Genomic DNA, 21,382 nt, shown 5'->3' on the forward strand with positions numbered 1-21,382 from the left:
AATATCAGTGCCACTACTGAAGGTACCGAATGACGTCCCATTGGTTTGGCAATATGGTGACCGAACGACAGCCTGCCATTGGTCGAGGCCAGTCGAGACTGGTCGAGACTGGTCGAGTCGGTCGAGTCCCGTCGAGTCTCTGAAGTTTCTCTCGAGCGAAGCCTTCGTCGGTTGGGTAGACCGCTGGATCTCGGGATATCGGATCGGATCCTGATGAGGAGGAATGCAGTATGCACAAAGGAATGTTTGGAATGCGCATACGCATAACGCAGATTGTATACACACCAGATTATACACCATAAGGTAATTGTCACTTGCTATTTCACTTATCAAATTATCTTATGATTTTATCAGGTTATCAGTGACAACAGTTTCTGAGAAGAGATTAAAGTTTTGCGAAGCCTCATGAGGGCTTCCACCAACAAACTCTCCAACTAACTAGCCCAACTACTCTTAATATCATAGTCCATGCTCGAAGCATCTCAAATTTTTGCTACTACGGATCAGCAAAATCTTGATGGCTTTCCTTGGGTAAAGTTTGAACTAAAAATGTACATTGTTATCAGTACTTTGTTAAAAATGAAGCTACCTGTTATATTTATATTAAACAATAAATGATGCTCAGTGCGATATTAACAACGTTTGTATGCGCGCGTGCGCGCGTGTATGACTTTCCATTTGAACTTTGAAACTTGTGTTAGTGATAAATTATAGTATAGATAATAGCGTTGGTTTTTAAATTCATTGTAATGAACTCCAGTTTTATGCGTAAATTGCATTAAAATATTTTAAATGATTTGAACTTTATCTTTTTTCTCTTAAACAATCGTTTTGACTTTATTGTGTTTGGATTTCGATAAACTCTGTAATCCTTGACAATAATTGTAGAGAATCAAGAGAAAGATGTCCAAAACTTCATATGTATCTCGTATTAACCAAATTGATGCTGTTCAGCTGGATGAGGAAATTTTTAAAGTTCTAAAAGCTCAAACTAAAGAAGTGACAAAGCATTTTCCTTTAGGTAAAATAGATAAATGGCAATCTGAAATTGATGCACTGTTGAGGATTCTTATATGGAGCTTCTCACTGAGAACAGGGAAGTCAACATTTGGTCAGCAATTATTGAATTTAAATTATCCAGACATTGATACAAAAAAGTCAGTCTTATATTTATTTTTAATTACCGTACCAGACTATATTCGTTTGAAATTGACAGATGACAATAGAACTGTTACTTCGACAGAACTGTTGGAAAAGGTGAAATTGTATTTTAGATGGATTTCAATGGCAACCAGCTTATTAGAGCTCATCAATTTATTAAATTTCTTGCATCGTGGAAATCAGCCACAATTAATAGAAAAATTGTTAGGAATCTCCAGCCAATCAACAATACCACATAAGCCTCGTGACATAGGATATTCTTACATGGCTAGAGAACTCTTATGGCATGGCTTAGCTGAATTGTTTACAATAGGTTTGCCAATGATAAATTTTCATTCGTTAAAACAATTCATGCTTTCTGTTTTCCTATCAAGAAGAAAGTCCAGAGTTATTAAATTGTTCCCTTTGATGGAACTGTCAACAAAATGTACTTATTGCAACGATAACCCAATTTTACCTACATATGCTGAGTGTGGACATATATTTTGTTATTATTGTTTAAAAGCTAACTTTATAGCTACAAGCAAATTTCATTGTCCAATCTGTAACTTAAACTTAAATTCTAGCAATATGAAATTTTACAGAGCTAATTTAAATGAAGCTATTGTAAAAGATGTAAGCGATTGAAAGTAAAATTATAAGTAAATTTATTGTGTGCCAATCAGTTCATATTTGAACATTATTTTTTATTAAAAAACAATAATACAAAATATTTCTTGATTTTTTTTCAATACAACAAATTTATTTACCTTTCTTCCCTTTTTTTTGGCATTGATCGGTGATTTCTTTGAAACAAACAGTAATAAATCAATATGATATACTAATTGCTTAATAAAGTACCATTACATTATCATATAAAAATATCATGCTGCACTATCATAAAACGGATCTTTTACTTTGTACACATAATCATTGTATAAAAAATCCATTATTTTATTGACTGTACACATATAATATTGGATTCAGTTACTGGAGCTAACGCCACTAATAAGGAAAATTGAAATGCACATTCTTTAAAATCATGTAGTGTCTTTCCTGTTTTAGTTTAATATATGAGCACAGCCATAATTGTGAAATATAATTAATTCAATTGACTAATAACTTTTTGAAATATACGTTACATCATTTGTCACTATGTGCATTTTAAAAATCTATTGTATCGATCTTTCTTTCCTTATCTCTTTGATAAATTTATTTTATTAAAATTAATTTGCTTGTTTAGTAATGTTAAGTGTTCATATCATCACTGCTGATTTGGATTATTTTTACAATATTAAGCGTACAAAATATATTGTTTTGGTTTTACAATACCTTACAACTACTTTCAATTATGAACTTATAACAAAGCTAAACCTTTCTTTTCACATAAATCAGTAAAATTAGGTCTGAAACTTCCTAGAGTTTGTTACTGTTTCTTTAAATTTTTGAGAGAAATTCTAAAAGAAATACGTAAGTTGGAAATGTGTAATATTATATATGGAACGCTTCACTGTTATATTTTAGTAGTGACAGCTGTATACTGTATTTGTTTCCATTTATAGCTTCAATACGTCATGGCCACAAGAGAATTGTGCAGTCTGCGAGTCTGATCGTTCCAAAATATAATATTACAATCAAAACCAGTGCTTGCTGAAATTGACATGGTTTGCTATAATTCTTTTCACAACTCTCAATTCATACCTCCTTATTTTTACCATCCGTCTTATTTTTCCTCATGAAAATCTTCCAGGTAATCCTTTTTAATTAAAAGTAGTTTCAATTTTAGGTATTCGATGGAAGAATCCTTAGATATTCAGTGTCATAATTCTACAATATTTTTCATATCTATAAAACTTTTAAGGAATAACTGTTAATAAGATGTATATAGGTATATTAGATGAGATAAATAACGAAGAATGTTTTTGGAATAAAATTATTGTTTTCGACTATTTTTAGCGACTTAAAAGAAATTGATAAGGGGTGAAGATCAAAGGATTCCCATGCTATGAAAGCATCATCGAAACAACTCAATCTGGAAATGCAATGAAAAAGGAGATGGTAAGGGAGAAAGAGAAGTTGTAGGCAAGAGGAACGATAATCAGCAAAAGTAAAGGCATTTCTCTGCATCCTCTACCACGAAATGTCGAAATAAGATCGAAGAATCGTTTTGAGAGGATTTTGGAAAAAAATAAGGAGGAAGAGAGTGAGAAGTATGTCATGTTAGTTGCTATTTCATAAAAGATGCATATTCAAGTGTAAGCAGTTACGGAGAAATCGCCAATCTCGATTACATTAATTATTAACATGATCGATGAAATACTCTTATTTATTCCTCAAGCGTTGAAAGCTTTAAGCTTTACGCGCCCTTAGTAACTCCTTATCTCATGTATATGTTTGTATTTACTTATCATATTTATAATTGCAGGATCGCATACACGTGGTATACATTACAATGTATGTATAATATATATATATATATATATATATTTTTCTTCTATACTTTTATATAGGAACATCATTGATTCGTAGGACTAAGTTATTAAACTCTGCAATGAAAGTTCGGTATACTCTGTGAACGTCAAACAGTGAACATTAATGCGCTAATAAGGATTATTCTATGTGTAATTTAATAGTAGTTGAATTTCAACCTATTTGCTAGTTTTACAAATATTTCATTCTTTGTCGTACAAAATTTTTCAAAATATAGTATACGACTAACCTTTTGCAAGATATTGCCGTCATATAAAAAAATCTGTATTTATTATCGAAAAGGACGCTATAACGATTAATTCACTATTAAATGTGATCAATTAAAGGATTTAGAGAATACACCTTTATCTGTTCATCAGTTACAGTCATTCTTTCTCATCATCATCATCATCAACATCATTATATATTGCGAGTTTAGTTGTTTTTCATTGAATACAAATTGAACGGTTCGTAGACACATACAGAGGGGCATTTGTACATACATGCATACATACACACTCTTACATCGATACATACATACTTATGCACACAAACACTTGGACACATGCAAGATCCGTACGAGCATAAATCGCACAAATATGCATAATTAAGATGCTCGCGCGAACGAAGACGAACGTAATACATGATTAGTTACAATCTACATCTTTTGATTGCTCACAAAGCTCAGATTCAGAGCGCACAACGAGAATAATTTACGCTTTAAAAAAAAGTGGGGAAAAAAAAAGAAATTAACTACAAAAAAGCTTTGTCAAGAACTCTCAGCGATAAAATGTTTCGCTAGGCATTTCCGTTTTAAGGTCGTATTAAATACGAGGGCGAGCCGAGTAGGGGAGCCACACTGCTCTCCTTTCGTTTTCACCTTACCGATTCGATCTCCCTGATCGCAGGAAATTCGCATTTCCCTCGAAATGGCCCCTGCACGGTTACGGTTTTTCTCTTTTTCACTCGCGTGGCTATGTTGTTCTCCCGCGAACGCCTCGGCCCTACCACCCTTTTTTCTCAGCGCGCGTAGCGTGAAAATGATCGGAGCTCGATTATTACCTAACGCTTTTACTTGATCATGCAAAAAAAAAGGAAAAAAAAGGTTTAAAATTACAATAACTTATATCAAATGAGATATCTTACTTTCGTAAAATTATTTATAATATAATAATAGATTAATCTTTAACTGTACGTGATTTCTCTAATTCATTTGGAAGAGAGATGTTCGATAGTATTTTCGTGCTTGTAGAATATGAATTGCCTAAATAAAGAAAAGTGTATATATAGAAAAGATTGCATTCAAATCAACCGGTGATGATCCATTTTCGTTAGACATTTTCGATTTGTCGATCGATCGTTCATTACAATGCTTGTAATATCGAGGCACGAATTATTGTGGAGAACATTCGAATGTACACTTCGAACGTCGTTTTACGTGAACTTGCGAGGGCGCATCGATTCTCAAAGATGGTTCGTTTATAATAAAGAGCTTCTTGTCGCGCTTCGTTAATTTTCGCTTTATCCAATAAGTTAAGTCTATCATCCATTCATACTCATGCATCCAACAACGATTTTAGCTATTGAATAATAAATACTTTGGTACATTATAAAACTCGATGACACCGTCCAAATGACATTGAACCCAAAGTAGCTGGATAGAAGGCAACGTAACGGCCCTCAGCAATGAGAAACTCTAATTTCCTATCCCTACGAAACCCGCTCCGTCCCTCATCCTTTCATTCCTCACTGTAAAAAGTGGCAGATTCGAAGAGCCGCGCAGCAGTTACAGATTGCCCGTGTGTCCAGTCACATCCGTTGGTTCTTAAAAGTACTAAACAGGTTAGTCGATGTTCGAGCTTAGTCGGAATTAAATATTTTAACCGTACTAAAGCGAAAAGCCGATAAACTTATGTATTATCATATATCACCCCTCTTCTTCTTCTATCCTTCAACGCAATTTCTCTCTAAAAAACTTCTTCATTTCCCTCCTTACTGCGCTACGACAGTAATAACAATACAATCGAAGAGCTAATTGATCCCCGATATAACACTTGAAATCCTACATATACAGTCATCATCCACCACCGAAAAGATACATGTGACCATAAAAAAAACTTGATTTGACTTTACACGATTTGACGAACAACGGTTGGCTGATGGAGAGCCTTACTCATGTATATACAATATATATATCGCACAAATATAGGAAATATCAACCACCGATGCTCGAAAGTGGACACTTAGCGCCAAATAAATGTGAAATTACCAAAGCATCGATGCTTATTATCTTAATCTAAAGGAACTTGGTTCGCGCGTACCGGGGCAACTGCTAGTATGAAAAAAAAAGTGTAATGCATCTCTAGAGAAAACTAAGCAGCTGCCCGGCATCGAGAATAAATATATATGTATATATTTCTGGAGTGTTTCAAACTTAATAAACCAATCGTTTCTCGATCCAGCTCGATCATTTTTAGCGTCGTCTTCATCATTCTAAATCGACTTTTTCCCTGTCCATTTTCTAATCGCTGATAAACGCGTGACACTCTTCGGTATTATGCAGTCTATATATGCGTGAGTGGTGTAACGCGATATTCCTCGTTCATTATTTCAATACAGTGTCACTTTTTCTTTTATAAAGTCACATTTCCGTGTAATCATGCCTACTCACACACTTCGTTATACCATTTGGCATCCAAGTTGCATTTGTTCATCGAAGTGGAGACCGATGATGACGCGTTACTGCTTTTTCTTTCTGCGCCTGGCGCAGCGCTGCCAGAAAATGGACTAGTTCTCGTTTTCATCTCTGTAAAATTCGTATCGAGCCTCATTGTCAAGAGAATTCATGCATTAATAATATGTACAGGGTGTCCTAAGAGTCTGGACCGACTAGAATGACTTGCAAAATTTAACTCTGTTCCTGAAACCGTCTCCCATATAAAAATCTCCAGCCAATGTCACGTTAATTAAAAAAAAAACTCATTCCAAGGTCAAATTAATCAGATCGAAAATTGATCGTTCAAGCCCTGAAATTTTTGCATGAAACAGTCTTCCCGTAGACTCTTTGGTACCACGAGTTTTTTATCGGTCAGAGTACAGAATTTTAGGACACCCCGTATATAAATCTTTTATACGTAATCTAGACTTATCAGTGTGATAGAGATATGACGGGAAAGAGCAGTCGGAGTAGAGGCAAGCTCAAGCAGTAGAAAGAAATAAGCGCAAGTATCAAGCTTCACACGTACCAGTAATTAATAGCATTATTTTACGTTTAGCACCCCAGGTGGTTATTCCAATTTCAGAAAGATCCTTTTCCGTCAAAGTAGGAAACATAGTCATATCCACTTCGTGTGATATGAAGTTGCCTAATGAGAAACAGAATGAGAAAAAAAGCATGGAGTTTGTTATGTCGATAGTTAAAGACACTTTACACAGGCACGAGTGGTACCACACAGGTTTAGCTGCCTAGGTTTGCGCGGAAAGCATGGGAAATAAAGCAGAATTCTATAAGTTTATTGAGAAAACCATAGAAAAGAGTAGAGAGCGAGTAAAAGTTAAGGATAAAATATGCGAGGAAAACTTACGAATATATTTGTCTAATCCGACGTCAGTCAGCATACCAGCGAGGTCTGTATAACGATGAGATGTGATTTTATTTATGTGCGACGTTGGGGTATGCTCTAATAAATTTGATGTCATTCCGATTTGACCAATTCTGTCCTTATTGGAGCCAACGCAAAAGTTCATATTGGCTATCGGTGTCGTTGGTTCTTTCCACAAGTCAGACGGGTGTAACGTCAAATCCTGAATCAAAATTTCATACCGTTCATAAGTTAATTGCGTTATACAAGAATGCAGTTGAATCTTAAAGTTTATCTCAAATTCTACATGCTGTCCTTTGTTAAAATCTTATGCTACGTTTAATGGGTCTCGAGGAGCAGAGTTTAAACAGCAATGCATCGCGTACATTTGGAACAACGTGTTTGTGAGGACGGACAGATGGATGTTTAAACAGACAGACAGGCGTACAGATGTGAGTGTTATTTGATGTAACAGGGTGTACTTTAGAATATTTAGATTGCAAGGTATATAACATGGGATTTACCTTATTCGAGTCACTAGGTACTGCTGGAATACTTTGACTAAGTCCATAACCGGACCACGTTGAGGTAGGAGTGCGAACTTCAGAAACGCTGGGTTTGCTCTGAATCGCTTTTGTCGCCAACATTTTCTTCTGCTCGTAATCGAAAGGAGTAATATGGTTCTGATGCTGTACAGCCATTTCCAGTGATTTCTTCTCACATCCTGGTGCCCGACGATCCGATACAGTGAGATCCGATAAAACGCTTGATATGTCTGAAGGAAAGAGTTGCAATGAAGGAAAATATTAATAATCGTCTATTCCTAAAATTATGCCGTACAAATTTTGATTAAAAATATTCATTCTTACCTAAATTAGTGCTAGTATCGGAAGAATTAACAGGCGATATATTACGCGGGCTGATAGCTGGACTAGATAAAGAGCTTATCACACTGTTTAAAGATGAGTAAGCTAGAAATAACGTTTCAGATAAATATAATGTATGCTCTGGTGTAATGAGTAGACTTCGGATCTTTATGCACACGAATGCAGAATTTTTAAGAAATTTATTTTTTAAAATTGGCCTTTTATAATGTAAGCTATTTATTACATTCATACGAATTGATAAAGTTAAATTAGAAAAATTGGCTGTGCTACAATTTTACAGTTTATTTCCAATTGATAATTTTTTAAAAAGCTTCTAGATTGCATAAAGATTCAGAGAGACAAGTAAATAGTATTTTAACTTACCACTACTGTCTTTACTGTCAGGTAAATTTTTCAGACCTGCTATACCAGGGAAGCTATTGGTGAAATTTTGATTCATTTGTCCCAAGCTGTTTCCACTGTGATTAGATGACATACTGTGGTTTTGGCTCATGAGGTTATTGTGCATCAGTTGCTGCGTCGTTAACAATTGATTCAAGTGGGAATACGAAGGGTAAGCAGAATGGTGCATCGAAAGTGGTGAAAATATGGACGGAATGGGTGTGAAACCCCAGTGTGGCGAAAGGCCCAGTGGAGTTGGAGAATGTGACATTGGTGATATGCAGTATGGGGGAGTTTGGGTATTTACCGTTAATACGTTCGATAGGCTCTCCGGCAAGCCATTAACTATGTTGTTGGGACCTGCAAAAAATAAAACATTTCAAATTCCAATTCCACTAAATGCCCACGCAAAGCAACAATATCGATGCAAGAGATTTAATATTAATCATACTGCTAGTTCCATTCGTAGAAACTCCATGGAAAACGTTGCTGGCAGCATTTGGTATGTGATAAGTAGCTGGTATTTCAGCATGCACTCTGGGCTCGTTCAGACTCAACAATTGCTTCCTGGCTTCGTACACGTTGCTTGCATTTCTTTCGATACCTTTGATGATTACAGACAATGTACTCTGTTTGGGCTTGTGTCTCACATTTATAAATACATTGAGCGATTGCATTAGTTGAGCTATATTTAAAGGGTCAACAGAAGCCACTGAATCTTCTGGCAGGTCAAACATGAGAACCAAAGGTAGAGAGCCCTGAGGAGAAGTATCATTGTAACAATTTTTTACATTTTATTTTTAAATAAGGATAATGCTGATTATACTTATCAACTTACTACTAATTGCTGCCTGGCTAAATATACATTGTGTATCGAGCCAGTGATGGTCACGTTGCTTTTCTTCAAGCTTGGAATATTTGGATCGCCAGCATCCGGGAACATGATTTGAGTGGCAGTATGCTGCATTATCATTCGCAGATTGCTGCTCTGTCTACCCAGTACTAGACTGTGGTGTTGAGGTGAAATTTCCATCGACATTTGTACTTGTATTTGACTCTAGAAAACCAAACTCACCGTCAATACGAATTTTTCGTATAGCGTTACATTTGCAAGTATCAATAATGCTTACAGCTAAACTTTCACACATATGTTGTATTAGCAAGATTGTGGCTTCTTTGACGCGAGATACCTCCCATTCGCAACCTTTCACCACCACCAGAGTAGCATGTAGTTTTGGTCTTGTTCTAAATGTCACCTGGACATTGTAAGTCTCTTGTATCTTAACTACATAAGCCGAAGTGGAATCTGGTGTGGTCTGAGTCGCGCCCATGAATGGCAGCTCGAACGAGAAAATCAGTGGTGTCAAGTTCTGCAAGAACGTCAACAGATCATTTGTTAATTTATCTCTTCACTTTGTCAGTCGAGTTTACGCGCGCCAAATGCTTACTCTAACTCGTGCACGAGCTTTTTCAACGCCTTCCATTTCACCAGCTATGGATACCTGGTTGCTCTTCTCCTGATGATTGCTGCGATTGCTATCAGGAAAATGGATGTGACAACCAGTTTCCTCCATCACTCGTTTTATCGTCAATCCGCCCTTGCCGATAATGTGAGAGTGATCGGTGTAGCTAACATCAAGTTTCATAGTCACCCTGTTACTCTGCTATTAAAAGAAAATCTTGTTACTCCTTTCTTCCAATTGTGTTACAGGAGAATTAAGGACTATGACAAAGACCAAGTTTTATGGCAGACGATGAAAGTATAGTTTATACTTAGTATTGCAGCTATCTAGTAAAATATGTATCAATAAATTTTTTTCAAAACAATTGCTTGTTCCTATTTTATTCGTCTGCGTTTATCTAGCGTAAGAATTATCTTAGTCGGTGCTCGTCGAAGCTGTTATGCGAATCGACAAATCAGAAATCTCCGGAACGTCTCAACTTTTGCAACGAGTGTTTAGTGCCAAAGTCCAATTACACTTTTTTCTATTCTGTTAATACTCGTAAATAGTTGGAAGGAAAAGTATAATAGACATATGGTTTTCTTCAGAGTGAACAGAATCATGAAATGTAGGATAGTGTGCATAAAGCTTCAAGTGGAGCATCGGAGCGTCATTACAGTGATAATAATATTACCATATCGTAAGGATACACGAAAACACATGTCATATGTCAGAGTCAAAGTCAATGATTATCTGAAAGGTTAAGATTACGGATAGGTGTAAAGTGGCTCTTTTTATATTCAGCAACTCACACATACTCGCATTGGATATACGATTAAATCGGGGAAATCTTTGCGGGATAGAAAAGAAAAGACAAAACTTGATCTTGCTTACACATCAAGATTGAACTCTTTGGATATTTGCAATAAAAAAATTTCCACTCAACGTTAGACTTTTTAGAAATAGATATTCCTCGATAATTCATTTTTGCTGATAACTTTCATCGTAATTGGCGTTATTTCTGATTAGTTTTGACAAGAATTTAAGCAATAAACGTATTCTATAAATAGTACAACACGTATGATATAAATTAAAAATAGAATTTTAATTAAGGAAAGCATTTGCATTCAACTTACCTGTGTATCCAAAATTTGCATTATCTTCTCCTTAGCGGCTCGCACGTCATCGGATCGACCTGCGACCTTTATGTGCGGGTCTACAAGCAACAAAAAGCGTTTTGAGTGTTCTTCGAGAGATTTCGAATATACATATATTCTTCAATTTATGCGTTACTTCTAGTAAGAAAATATCGTTACGAGAAGCATGTTCAATTAAGTAATCTCAATAATCCAATAATAAAGAAAAATGAAAATTTAGACTTATTTAAATTACACAACATTTTTGACTGATGACGACCATGATTCTTCAAAGGCTGGTATTCTAAAAAGCCCCGAAGCAAAAGGATAATTATATTTGAGAATATTAAAAATAAGAAATTTGGCTATAGCATTTTTTACGAAGGAGAGATTTTGATTGAGCTTTTATACAAACAATATACATACACGAAGAGTAGAGAAAAAAATCATAAAGAGAGATAATATTAGCCAGTCAAATTGATAAACAAGAGAGACTGCGTGATTGTTAAAATTGAGATACATCATTGAAATGTTGACTGTACGGAAAGCTCGAAAGGTTTTCAAATAAAGCGGATTATTAATACATATTTCCATGTGCAATACGATATCCGAATCTGATAATGGAAGCAGCAACAGCTGTTTAGATCACGAGGAAGGAATGAATCACCGAAAAGTTTCCATAAGCAGGCACAGACATCCAATCATTCGCCTTTGATACTCTCACCATTGAAATATCTTGAGGCAGACGAGGGTGTGTAAGTAGCATAGATTAAAGTTTAAATAATTCATGATTTTAATAATATTATAAACACGTCGAGAGATGAATGGAAATTTTATATGATCGTATCATTGCAGTCCTTTTAGAATTGGTACAATAGTTGGAAAGTAGCAAAGACATTAAAGTTTGATGCAAAGTAGTCGTATTCATTGGACACAGTATGCATAGCAGTTAACTGTAACGTGTTTGTACGGTGAAGAAAAAGATGAGAAGACGAAAGCTTCCCGCGGTATGTTTGGAAATGATTCTCAACCGGCGCCGGAAGCATCTCATGCCTTCAAGGTCGTTTCAAAGTCGTCGAACTTTAACGGGGACAATTTCTGAATGCTGATATCCAATTTCCCCTCCCCTCTCTTCCTCACACATCTCTCACCCCTTCCCTATTTCTTTTCTCTGTGTACCATTATCTATATATATATAGTACACATTTCATCGTGACCAGAGCTCCAGGTCCACACTCATGCCACAAATTGACAATAAAACGCAAAATATTCTACTTGTGTTTCGTAATATTAAATATTCCAATTTTCTAAAAAGAGAATCACGGTGAGTCAGAAATATCCGAGGAACGGGAAAATGAAAAACTCACCTTTTTTTGATTTTGCTCCAATTTTGAGTCTCGAAGGCCATCTAATGTAAGTATTTGTTTCCTCCATAACCTGCAATAACGAACAAAAAAGCAACATGTTCAATTCGATCGGCACTATTGGATTAGATTAAACAAAGCATGCTATAAAATGTATATATATATATGTATTATTCAAGCAATAATAGATGGCACAAAATTGAAAATTATCAACTGCAGCACGCGTGCACTATTATTAATAAATGTGGCTATTTATTACCACGGTCATGATCGATCATAGCCCTGGTCCTTATTAGCTCTTCTTGGTCTACTCTTCGATCTGATGTGATCTGATGAGTCAAAGAGTGAGAAACAAAAAAGGAACGGTGTCTCGTGCTTTATAGGCCAATTGCCACGTTTCGTCTTTTTTTTTCTCTTACTGTACTTTTCTATGAGGAAAGAGGCACTTTTTGAGCACACCACTACAGTCGATGCACAATAATCTATCGGCACTATCCAATTTTAAACGAATTGAAATTATAATTTCACCAGAGTCAACGCATTTGTATAATAGTTTCCTCCTCCTTATCTTATTTACAAAATGTAATTTAAAACTGACGATATATCAGAAAGAGAGAGGGAGAGGGAGAGGGAGAGGGGGAGAGAGAGAGAGAGAGAACAAAAAATCAGTATAAAGAATCAGAGAGTTTCTATAGTTATTTTACGAGTCATAGACTTCACGGAACGCACATCTTGTCAGTGTCTGCACAGTTTCACTCCAACGAATCTCATTGATTTCACTAAAGAATTTGGCACCGATATATAACTGTTTTCGTGCAAGTTACAGTCCTTTTTTTCTCACTCTCTCTCTGTTTTGCATAAATTTTTTAAATGGCAAAGATTAATGGTCACTGGGCGTACTGTGGAGGAAGGTGAAAAATGGAAGCGGTTGAATTGTGGTTTCTAAGGTCGAGACGCGAGTAAGGAACGCTTGTACCACGACGGAATCGCTGCTACGACTGGTGGACTAACAGCAGATAACATAACGGGTCAGTCTGTAAACGAAGAACCTCCCACTCGCAATCGCAGTAGCGATTCCATCCTGACCCCTTCCCGCGTGTTCTCTTCCTTCTCCTTACTTCTCTCTTCCTCTCTCCTTTTTTCTCCCACAATAGTCACTGTCATTGCGTATGCCATCAACGTAACTAAATCGATATGGAGCAATTTAAAGAGATTGCCCATACTTATTGTTCTTGTCATATTATGAGAAATACTTCAAAGTCACTGAAACTCGAGCGCGTCATTAATATCCATTGCGTAATCCATAACTCGAGAATTTATAATCAGCTCTGGCTACACAATCTTGCTTAAAAAACGATCGCGAGCTTATTTTCGAATATTAAACAGCTCCGAGAGCTGCATGATTCTTCGAGAAACGGTAGAGAGCGAAGGCTGAGCAAATTTTCGAGCTATATTTAAGTATCGAGCCTATTTAAAAGTACTAAATAAAGTCACCAACTATATATATATATATACATACAATGTATACTTATATATATATATATATACACACTCGCATATAGCTCTATTTCAGATTATCTTTCATATAGCCGAAGGATGAGCTCTTGGCATCGAATTCGATGTACGACAAAGTTTAATTAGGAAAATGAAGGTAATGGAAACTTGTGGTCTATTGGAGGAGCGAGTGGGGGTGAGGAGCAAAGTGGAATTATAACGAGTAACAATTGCTCGGTCAGATTTCCCTCGTTAGCTGTAAATGTGTATTACCGGCTATCTTATCTTTGCCAGCAAGGCGTCTCACGACCTCGAATAATAAAAATATTCAATAAGTATGCAAATGATCAGGTAGCTCGTCGATACTTGGCAGGGAATCTTCGAATGAGTTAGTCTCTCAAAGTATGTCTCTCGGTCATTTTTTTCTCTCTTATTCGATACGATAAATTCTTCGCTCTTCTGTAAAAAGAGAAAAGCTCGAGCGAGGGTTAAACTTGGATAAAAGTGCTGGCAAATTTGGCAAAGCGCATATATCAAATTGTTTTTTTAAAGAGCGTTCAACGGTTGCATGGTAGCTACAGTATCGCAGTAAGAAGAGACAAACATTATAAGCGAGTAAGTTGATAAGATTCGGAATTCAAGTTTCGCGTGTAATCGAAGCTCGAATCTCTGGTGATACGATAAGAGGGATAACCTTGTTAACGGTTGACGCAAAACAGCACGACTCCGAGTCGCAAATATAAAATATAATGTGCTATATACATACTGTACGTATACACGAAACGGTGGAACGAGCGTATACAATTTTCTCGATTCCCTCGGTGGCATGTAAAGCGTATCTAAGAAAGTCTGCAAAATTTTAAACCTTGCACCTATATACACTCTATCTTTGCTCTTACTTCTTTGACAGTAGTAACAAACTTTACACCCACTCTCTTTCGCACAAGCAAAACTTTCTTATCGCGATACTCTTGAAAGCGCTAGAGCAGATATCGTTTTCTGGTTAAATTAATATCGGCTATTATTAGCGACTCTTTTCTTTGCCTCCCTCGCTAAATCCGTATTACAGTACGTAGCACCATACGGTATATCGCTAAACTATATTCGCGGATTCCACCTCTTCTTCTCTCAAATTACACGATACTAGTATATAATACGCAGTGGTATTCTCGAGCAGTCATCGTTTTCTTTGCAAATTCCAAAATGACACTGCTCGACAAAAATTAAGCAGCAGAAGCATCTACTATAGTAGATCAAAAGAGCAAAGACTTGTCGCGAGAACGGGAAAATATAAGAAGCGATATATAAAGCAACGAAAATAAAGAATGGGAATGTTATTTTTATTTCTTAAATAAAAATTAAAAACAGAAATTTTCAGAGACGCAGGGTATAAAGTTTAATGTACATACGTTAGACACAGTGCAGACACGTATGTGACAAATTTGTGTTTACCCACGATGGATAATCGAATTAAGAAGAAACAGGAGGAAATGAATCCTTGAAAATTTAGACGAGTTATTACAATCTTATCGCATCTTTGGCGTGATCTTATCACCATGTGTGTGGTGCGTGTCGTCGATCGAAGCCAAAAATTACAGTGATTCTTAGAAGGGGAAGCTTATCGTTGCAGAAGAATGAATAACACTAATAGAAAGAGAGAGAGAGAGAGAGGGAGGGAGAAAGTAGGATAAAAAAGTGATGAAATAATAGCAATAAATTAATAGGAACATTAATTACGGTAGGATAGAGAGAAAAGAGGAACGAATTGTGGGAAATTGCGCGATGTTCGTTGTCGACACTGGTAGTAAAAGCGCTGCTGAAATTCTCGAGGGAAGGGGAATGAATGCGTAGAAAAGAGCTGAGTAAAACAGCACTATAAATAAACTAGCGGTGTATTTCCAGGTCCCCTTTTACGCAACGACTCGACGATAAGGATAAGCGCAAACATTGCCTTCAAATTTGTCGCTGAGCGGATCGTGGATTCGCTTACCGACCGAATTCCTTTCCATCAATAATACGTCCACTTTTTTACATTTCTTTATAGCGATAATTCGACGATGGACGACTCCTATCGAGTGGCGGTAAGTGCTTCAATAACGTAGAGTCAATAGTGCCTCGAGAACGAATTGTCTGATTGGGGACAGGCGGTGAGCGAGAAAACGAGCAAAACAGGCAGGTTGGCAAGGAGAGAGAAAGTGGAAATGTTGTGTTGCATATATATACATACATATGTCGTGCGAGCTAATATTACGAAGCTTCCTGCTTTGCTCTTAAACGATTTTGATTTCAAATTACGTTATCCCCCCATCCAACGAGAACCATGAACCGATCGTTCGAGCTTAAGCGAATATTTCAGTTTCTCCGTTCTAAATGCCTGATTTTTCATTTATCCTACGGAGCACAAGGCTGAGAAATCGATCGTAACGATTCTTCCGCAAAGTTTCTTTCCACTCTATATAGTAAAGTGCGCGTGCGTCTACGTGTACCTTTGTCTGTATGTGTATGTGTGTGTGCGCGACTGCATTATACAGCATTAACAGATATTCAGCAAGCATAATATTATATATGTAGATAGTTGCAAAATTTCGCAATTGATCGCGATGTAAGCGATCGCTAAATTAAGGATTCTTTTCAGTCACTTGTGAAAAGTTTCGTCATTGATTTTGAAAACAGTTTTACTTTTGAAAAATAATAAAAACTCACTTTATGGAAGAACGTGTTTGCTAGCTCCGCAGCTTCACCATCTCCTGAAACGATAAAAACTTCATTGTTGCACTTATAATTTTATGTATATATATATAGGGTGTACCGCTTAAACAGGCTTCTTGCATGTGAATCTGATAATAATTCATTTATTTGTATTGCTAAGAGAGATGGTAATTTTTTCCATAGGATCTTTTCCAAACTTTTTCGTATTTTCATGAAGAGAGGTCTTGTGCAAAAATTGATAACTCTTGTAGGCACGAAGATAAATGACTTGGTGCGTCCATGCTCTGGGTGGATTAAGCGATACACTCTGTATATTTATGCATATTATACTAGTCAGAGTCCGAGATTATATATAGAGTGTTTAAAAATTAGATCGACCAACTTTAAAGTAGTTTACTGTAACGCAAAAAGTATTTCCTTGTTCGACCCTTTCCTACGACGTTTCTTACAGCACATTTTATTTTATTTGCGAATAATGTATTAAAAATACGAGAACCAAGTTAATTTTATTCCTAGTAAAACTAAAATATTCTTCCACCGAATTCAACGATCGAGCAACTTAAAAAAAAGATTTGTTTAATTTATTACTCTGATGATACTTACTATGTATTTCTTCCTTTCTTTTCTTGGTTTCTTTCAATAAGATTTGTTTAATTTTTATATTACGACAAAAGTGTCGTTGAAAATTTATTATTAAATAAAAACATTTAAATTTTGCTATCACTCTTATTGTTTAATACTAAAAATAGTAGTTTACATTAGCGAGTTGATATCCCTTATATTAGCAGATAAATCGTGCAAATTAAGAGATGGGTCATAAATGTTTGCAAGGCAGATCAAGTATTTAATTATTATAGGGTTTGAAATTTTTAATTATTATTGTATTGTTTGATAGAGAAATTAAATTAGATTTATAGATAGAAAACAGTTGTCGCGAATGTTTACATCACCATATAGGTACACGCAACTATACTGAACTCTAATAAACGTTTACAAATTAAATTCCCATAGTTGATCTAAGTCTTCCGTATTATTGAACTGTCTCCATATTTCTGACAATTTCCGTAATCACGTTTACAAACATTTAGAAGCTCTATTTAAATCTCAACGTCAAATATATTACAGATGCAAATAAAGCAAGGCGTGGATGATCCGCAAAGAATCTAATTTCTTGCAAATTTCAACAACCCTGTGACTCCACGCGATTTTTGCTTATAAGCACTCCATTAAAGAGCGATCGAAATTGGAACATTGCAAAAATTATTTAAATATATATTTCTATTACAACCGAATAGATTGCAAAACAAAGAGATGCAGTGTGTGTTGAGAGGGAGTTGAAATAAAGAATCAATAACAATAATGATGCGAGTAGCCACGATGCCAATAATAAGAACAATAAAAAAATAATAAAAATGATAAAAATAACAATTGGCAAACTAATGATAGGTGAAGATATACAGGGTGTTTACTTTAACTCGTCCGTAAAACTGGACATAAAAATTTATCCATCTCCGTTACCATAAAAGACATCAGGTTTTTTAAACAATACCTTTTTGCTATTAAATAAAAAAGCTAAAAAAATATACATGTAATAATTTGATATTTTTTGAAGTTACAAAGATAAATGAGCTTTCACTGCCATACTTTGAGGTAAATTAAAAAAAATATCTTTTACATAAAAATTGATAGTTTTTGAAGTAAAAATTGGTTTAATGGTCGTTAAATGGAAATGGGAGAAAATTTAAAATAACATTAGCTCACCAACAAGCATGTGTTCCAATTTTCGTCGATCAACGCGAAAGCGTTCCTGTTGCAAATCTTCTGGATTACTAATGCCAAGGATAACAGCTAGGTTGTTGAGATCTTCGCGACTCTCGAAGCCCGATTTGCCGGAAACACTGCTGGTTGCGGTACCCTCCGACGCCTCGGACATGGTCTCGGTCGTCCTGCGTTCAGTCTGGACCATCTCGTCGGACCTCATACTTTGCAACGGCCTGCTGCTGACAAAGCCAACCTGGGTGGCAAATCAAAATAACAATTCACCAAAATTCATATACATCTCATTTTTAATCTCTTTTCTTCCATTCCAATAAAAAAAAAAAACACTATTTTTATATCTAATTTTTTAATAAATACTTTAAAAACCTATAGTCACAGATAAAGAGAGAGAGAGAGAGAGGGTAGGGGGACTTTTATGATTCGAAGCCAAAAAATTATCAATGCTTTAAGTCATGTAAAGGATATCAAAGAAGAATGTGACTGCATTGTAAAAACGAGCATGTGAAATGAGATGAAATTAAAATTAATAAAAACATCAATGTGCAATTTCACGTTATAAAACGCACCTGTTTATTTATCAAGAAGTCAACGTTATTGGCAGTGCAGCTGGATTAGAAAAAAGGTAAACGACTACAAACTTTTGCTGTATTTTCGAGTGACTTGAATCACGAAAGGTGTTTTTTCTTGATAGCATCACGCATCTTGCCCGCTTAGTGCCACAGTGGTGCTGCCTAACATTTCGGAGTCCTCTGAAAGCTCTCGCTTGTGCAAAAAGTTGTTTTCACGGCCACGTGTCCCGTAAGAGATATATAGATATATACGTCTAACACGTACCTTCTAAAGTCACGAAACCTACTGCCTGATGCCTCTAATGAAAACAATGTACCACCCTACACTACATTCTCTCTCTCTCTCTCTTTGTCCTTCTGAATTTAACTGCTCATCCATCTTTATCCTAATTTTATTCTCAAACACCGAATTAAAATTAAATCCGTAACAAAACTCGAAAAGAAAAAAACTTTCAGTTACTAAATACACATTATCTAGACTCTAATTAAGATTTTTAACATAATTACTTGATTAAAAGTATTTTTATATTTTTGTATGAATAAATTAGTAAAACATTTGCAAATGCATCAAGATGAAACACTATGCATCCAATCTCTGTATAAGCGTCTAACACAATGTTCAAGAACTATGAAATTTAAAGGTGAAGCACAACGACTAAATGGAATAATAGCATAAACATGATTGATGGCAAGTGTTTCGTGAAACATTACTCGAACGAAGATCCATCCACGATAGAACGGTACAGAAAGTAATAAATCAACAGAAAAATAATTAGATAAATTAGAATCGTACGTATACACTGTATACATCGAGTTTGGCGATGATGAAAAATATTGGAAATAAATTTCAGTTATCGTTACGTGCTTCAAGTTCAAAATGGTTCGAAATAAATTGGCTAGGATGGTTCAATGACCACCCGGGTGACCTCCCGCAGTATCGCACAGTTCGTTATCCTTGTATTGCTTACACATTAGGCGTATACACGTAGTCCCTTACAAGGAGTCTATTCCACAGCCACTGGCACACAATAATAGTCTTCTATCAGCCATATTGATAAATAACCAATGAAATAACAGACGAGTGCATCAATTATTGAGATAAGAGAGGATAATGGAAGGTTGCGCACGGAACATTAGAGACAAACCTGTGCTCAGGTGCAGCAAAAGCGAGGAATACTGCTTGGTAGCCGGTGTGAGATGAAGCTCTTCCCCGTGTGTGTAGGTCCACGTGGCTGTGTCTGCGTCTCGTCGATGGAGAAAAAAGCGCAATGAGAAGAATGCTTATCAGAGTGATGAGGATAACGCGAACGTGACGCGAGATCTGTTTGATCCTGTCACCTGCTTGTTCCTTCCTGGCCGACTGCCTGCCTTCCTGCCGGCTGTCACCTTGACACCGTCACGAGAGACTGCTCCGATCGAGAGAGAACGAGAAGAGTTTACCTTAAACCGCTTACTTACTTACACACCTTCCTCTACCGCCAGCTTTACTTTCTTACCCTTTCGCTCTCCCTCTCCCTTACTCCCTCTCTAATCTACATATATTTTCTTTCCTTCTCCTTACTCCCTCCTTCTCCAGCGCATATCTACACGCGCGCACTTTCTCTCTCCTACCCTCTCTCTCTCTCTCTCTCTCTCTCTCTCTCTCTCTCTCTCTCTCTCTATTTATTTATCTATCTTTCTCACTTTTAACATCCTATTTTATTCGGTCAAATCCCACTGCATCCCATCAACATCTCCCACGATTATAACCCACTCTATTGTACTGAAAACATCTTACTTGTGTCACAATGCATTATTTTTTTAATTATTTACTATTAATTCTGTAATTATTTATGTATATAATGATATGTAAAATAGTTTGGCTTCTATCCGCGATGATCTTTCTAATTGTGCAAGCACTTGTCCGACATGCCGATAGTCGGTCAGTCACACGTTTTACAGAGTTTAATTTTTGTTGATATTTTATTCATTGTAATTTGTCACATTTTTTTTTCATGCTTCCTTCTACAGACTTTGCTTATATACTAATTATACGGAAAATACATAGGGTATATTGTTTATTTCGTTGTTCAATTTTAAATTATTATTATTATCGCTCTTTGATATTAAACAATTGTAATAATGCAATTTTTTTTAAATAATTCTATATTTTTATTTTAGAACTTAATATGAAGAATCTTTAGTTAAATTTGTATATCAATGTATTCCCGAATGTTTTCCTTTTTAAGGAAAAAAGATATCAAGAGAATCCAAGATTTAAAAAGAAGATATTTATTATTTTAAAGCTGAAGCTAAGCTGAGCCAATAAGCTGTTGTTTTTTTATTCTTAAAGTTTAACCTTTGAGTTTCTAGTTAAAAATTTCAGATTTACTTTCTCATGATATATACGCTTTAATTTGTAAATATACCGATGTGTGGCGCTGATATAATG

At 35.8% G+C, this 21,382-nt stretch overlaps 2 protein-coding genes across 7 annotated transcripts; one reads left to right on the forward strand and one right to left on the reverse strand.

Annotated features, from left to right (window-relative positions):
* The first annotated feature begins 124 nt into the window (after positions 1-124).
* On the forward strand, positions 125-3,609 carry LOC136780553 (peroxisome biogenesis factor 2-like). Of its 2 annotated transcripts, XM_066738999.1 has the most exons (4): positions 125-275; positions 355-531; positions 889-1,111; positions 1,217-3,609. In XM_066738999.1, the coding sequence occupies exons 2-4, from the start codon at positions 469-471 to the stop codon at positions 1,786-1,788; spliced, it is 858 nt and encodes a 285-aa protein (XP_066595096.1). In that variant the 5' UTR covers positions 125-275; positions 355-468; the 3' UTR covers positions 1,789-3,609. The 2 variants fall into 2 exon arrangements, with proteins under 2 accessions (XP_066595096.1, XP_066595095.1); XM_066738998.1 differs by having other exon boundaries at positions 126-275; positions 889-3,609.
* A 135-nt stretch (positions 3,610-3,744) lies between these two features.
* On the reverse strand, positions 3,745-20,380 carry LOC136780549 (protein bicaudal C homolog 1-like). Of its 5 annotated transcripts, XM_066738987.1 has the most exons (16): positions 20,290-20,380; positions 20,097-20,189; positions 18,365-18,617; positions 16,598-16,641; positions 12,404-12,473; positions 11,037-11,116; positions 9,907-10,122; positions 9,589-9,828; positions 9,297-9,515; positions 8,910-9,216; positions 8,441-8,818; positions 8,060-8,161; positions 7,715-7,965; positions 7,194-7,413; positions 6,855-6,974; positions 3,745-6,415 (listed from the first exon to the last, which is right to left on the reverse strand). In XM_066738987.1, the coding sequence occupies exons 3-16, from the start codon at positions 18,582-18,584 to the stop codon at positions 6,273-6,275; spliced, it is 2,610 nt and encodes an 869-aa protein (XP_066595084.1). In that variant the 5' UTR covers positions 18,585-18,617; positions 20,097-20,189; positions 20,290-20,380; the 3' UTR covers positions 3,745-6,272. The 5 variants fall into 5 exon arrangements, with proteins under 5 accessions (XP_066595084.1, XP_066595085.1, XP_066595086.1 ...); XM_066738988.1 differs by having other exon boundaries at positions 9,907-10,119; positions 20,097-20,372; XM_066738989.1 differs by lacking the exon at positions 6,855-6,974 and having other exon boundaries at positions 20,097-20,371.
* Positions 20,381-21,382: the final 1,002 nt, after the last annotated feature.

Source organism: Prorops nasuta, unplaced genomic scaffold, assembly GCF_024137725.1.
Source record: "Prorops nasuta isolate Cenicafe-Biocafe unplaced genomic scaffold, Cenicafe_Pnas_1.2 PNAS00019, whole genome shotgun sequence".
NCBI classification, from domain to species: domain Eukaryota; kingdom Metazoa; phylum Arthropoda; class Insecta; order Hymenoptera; family Bethylidae; genus Prorops; species Prorops nasuta.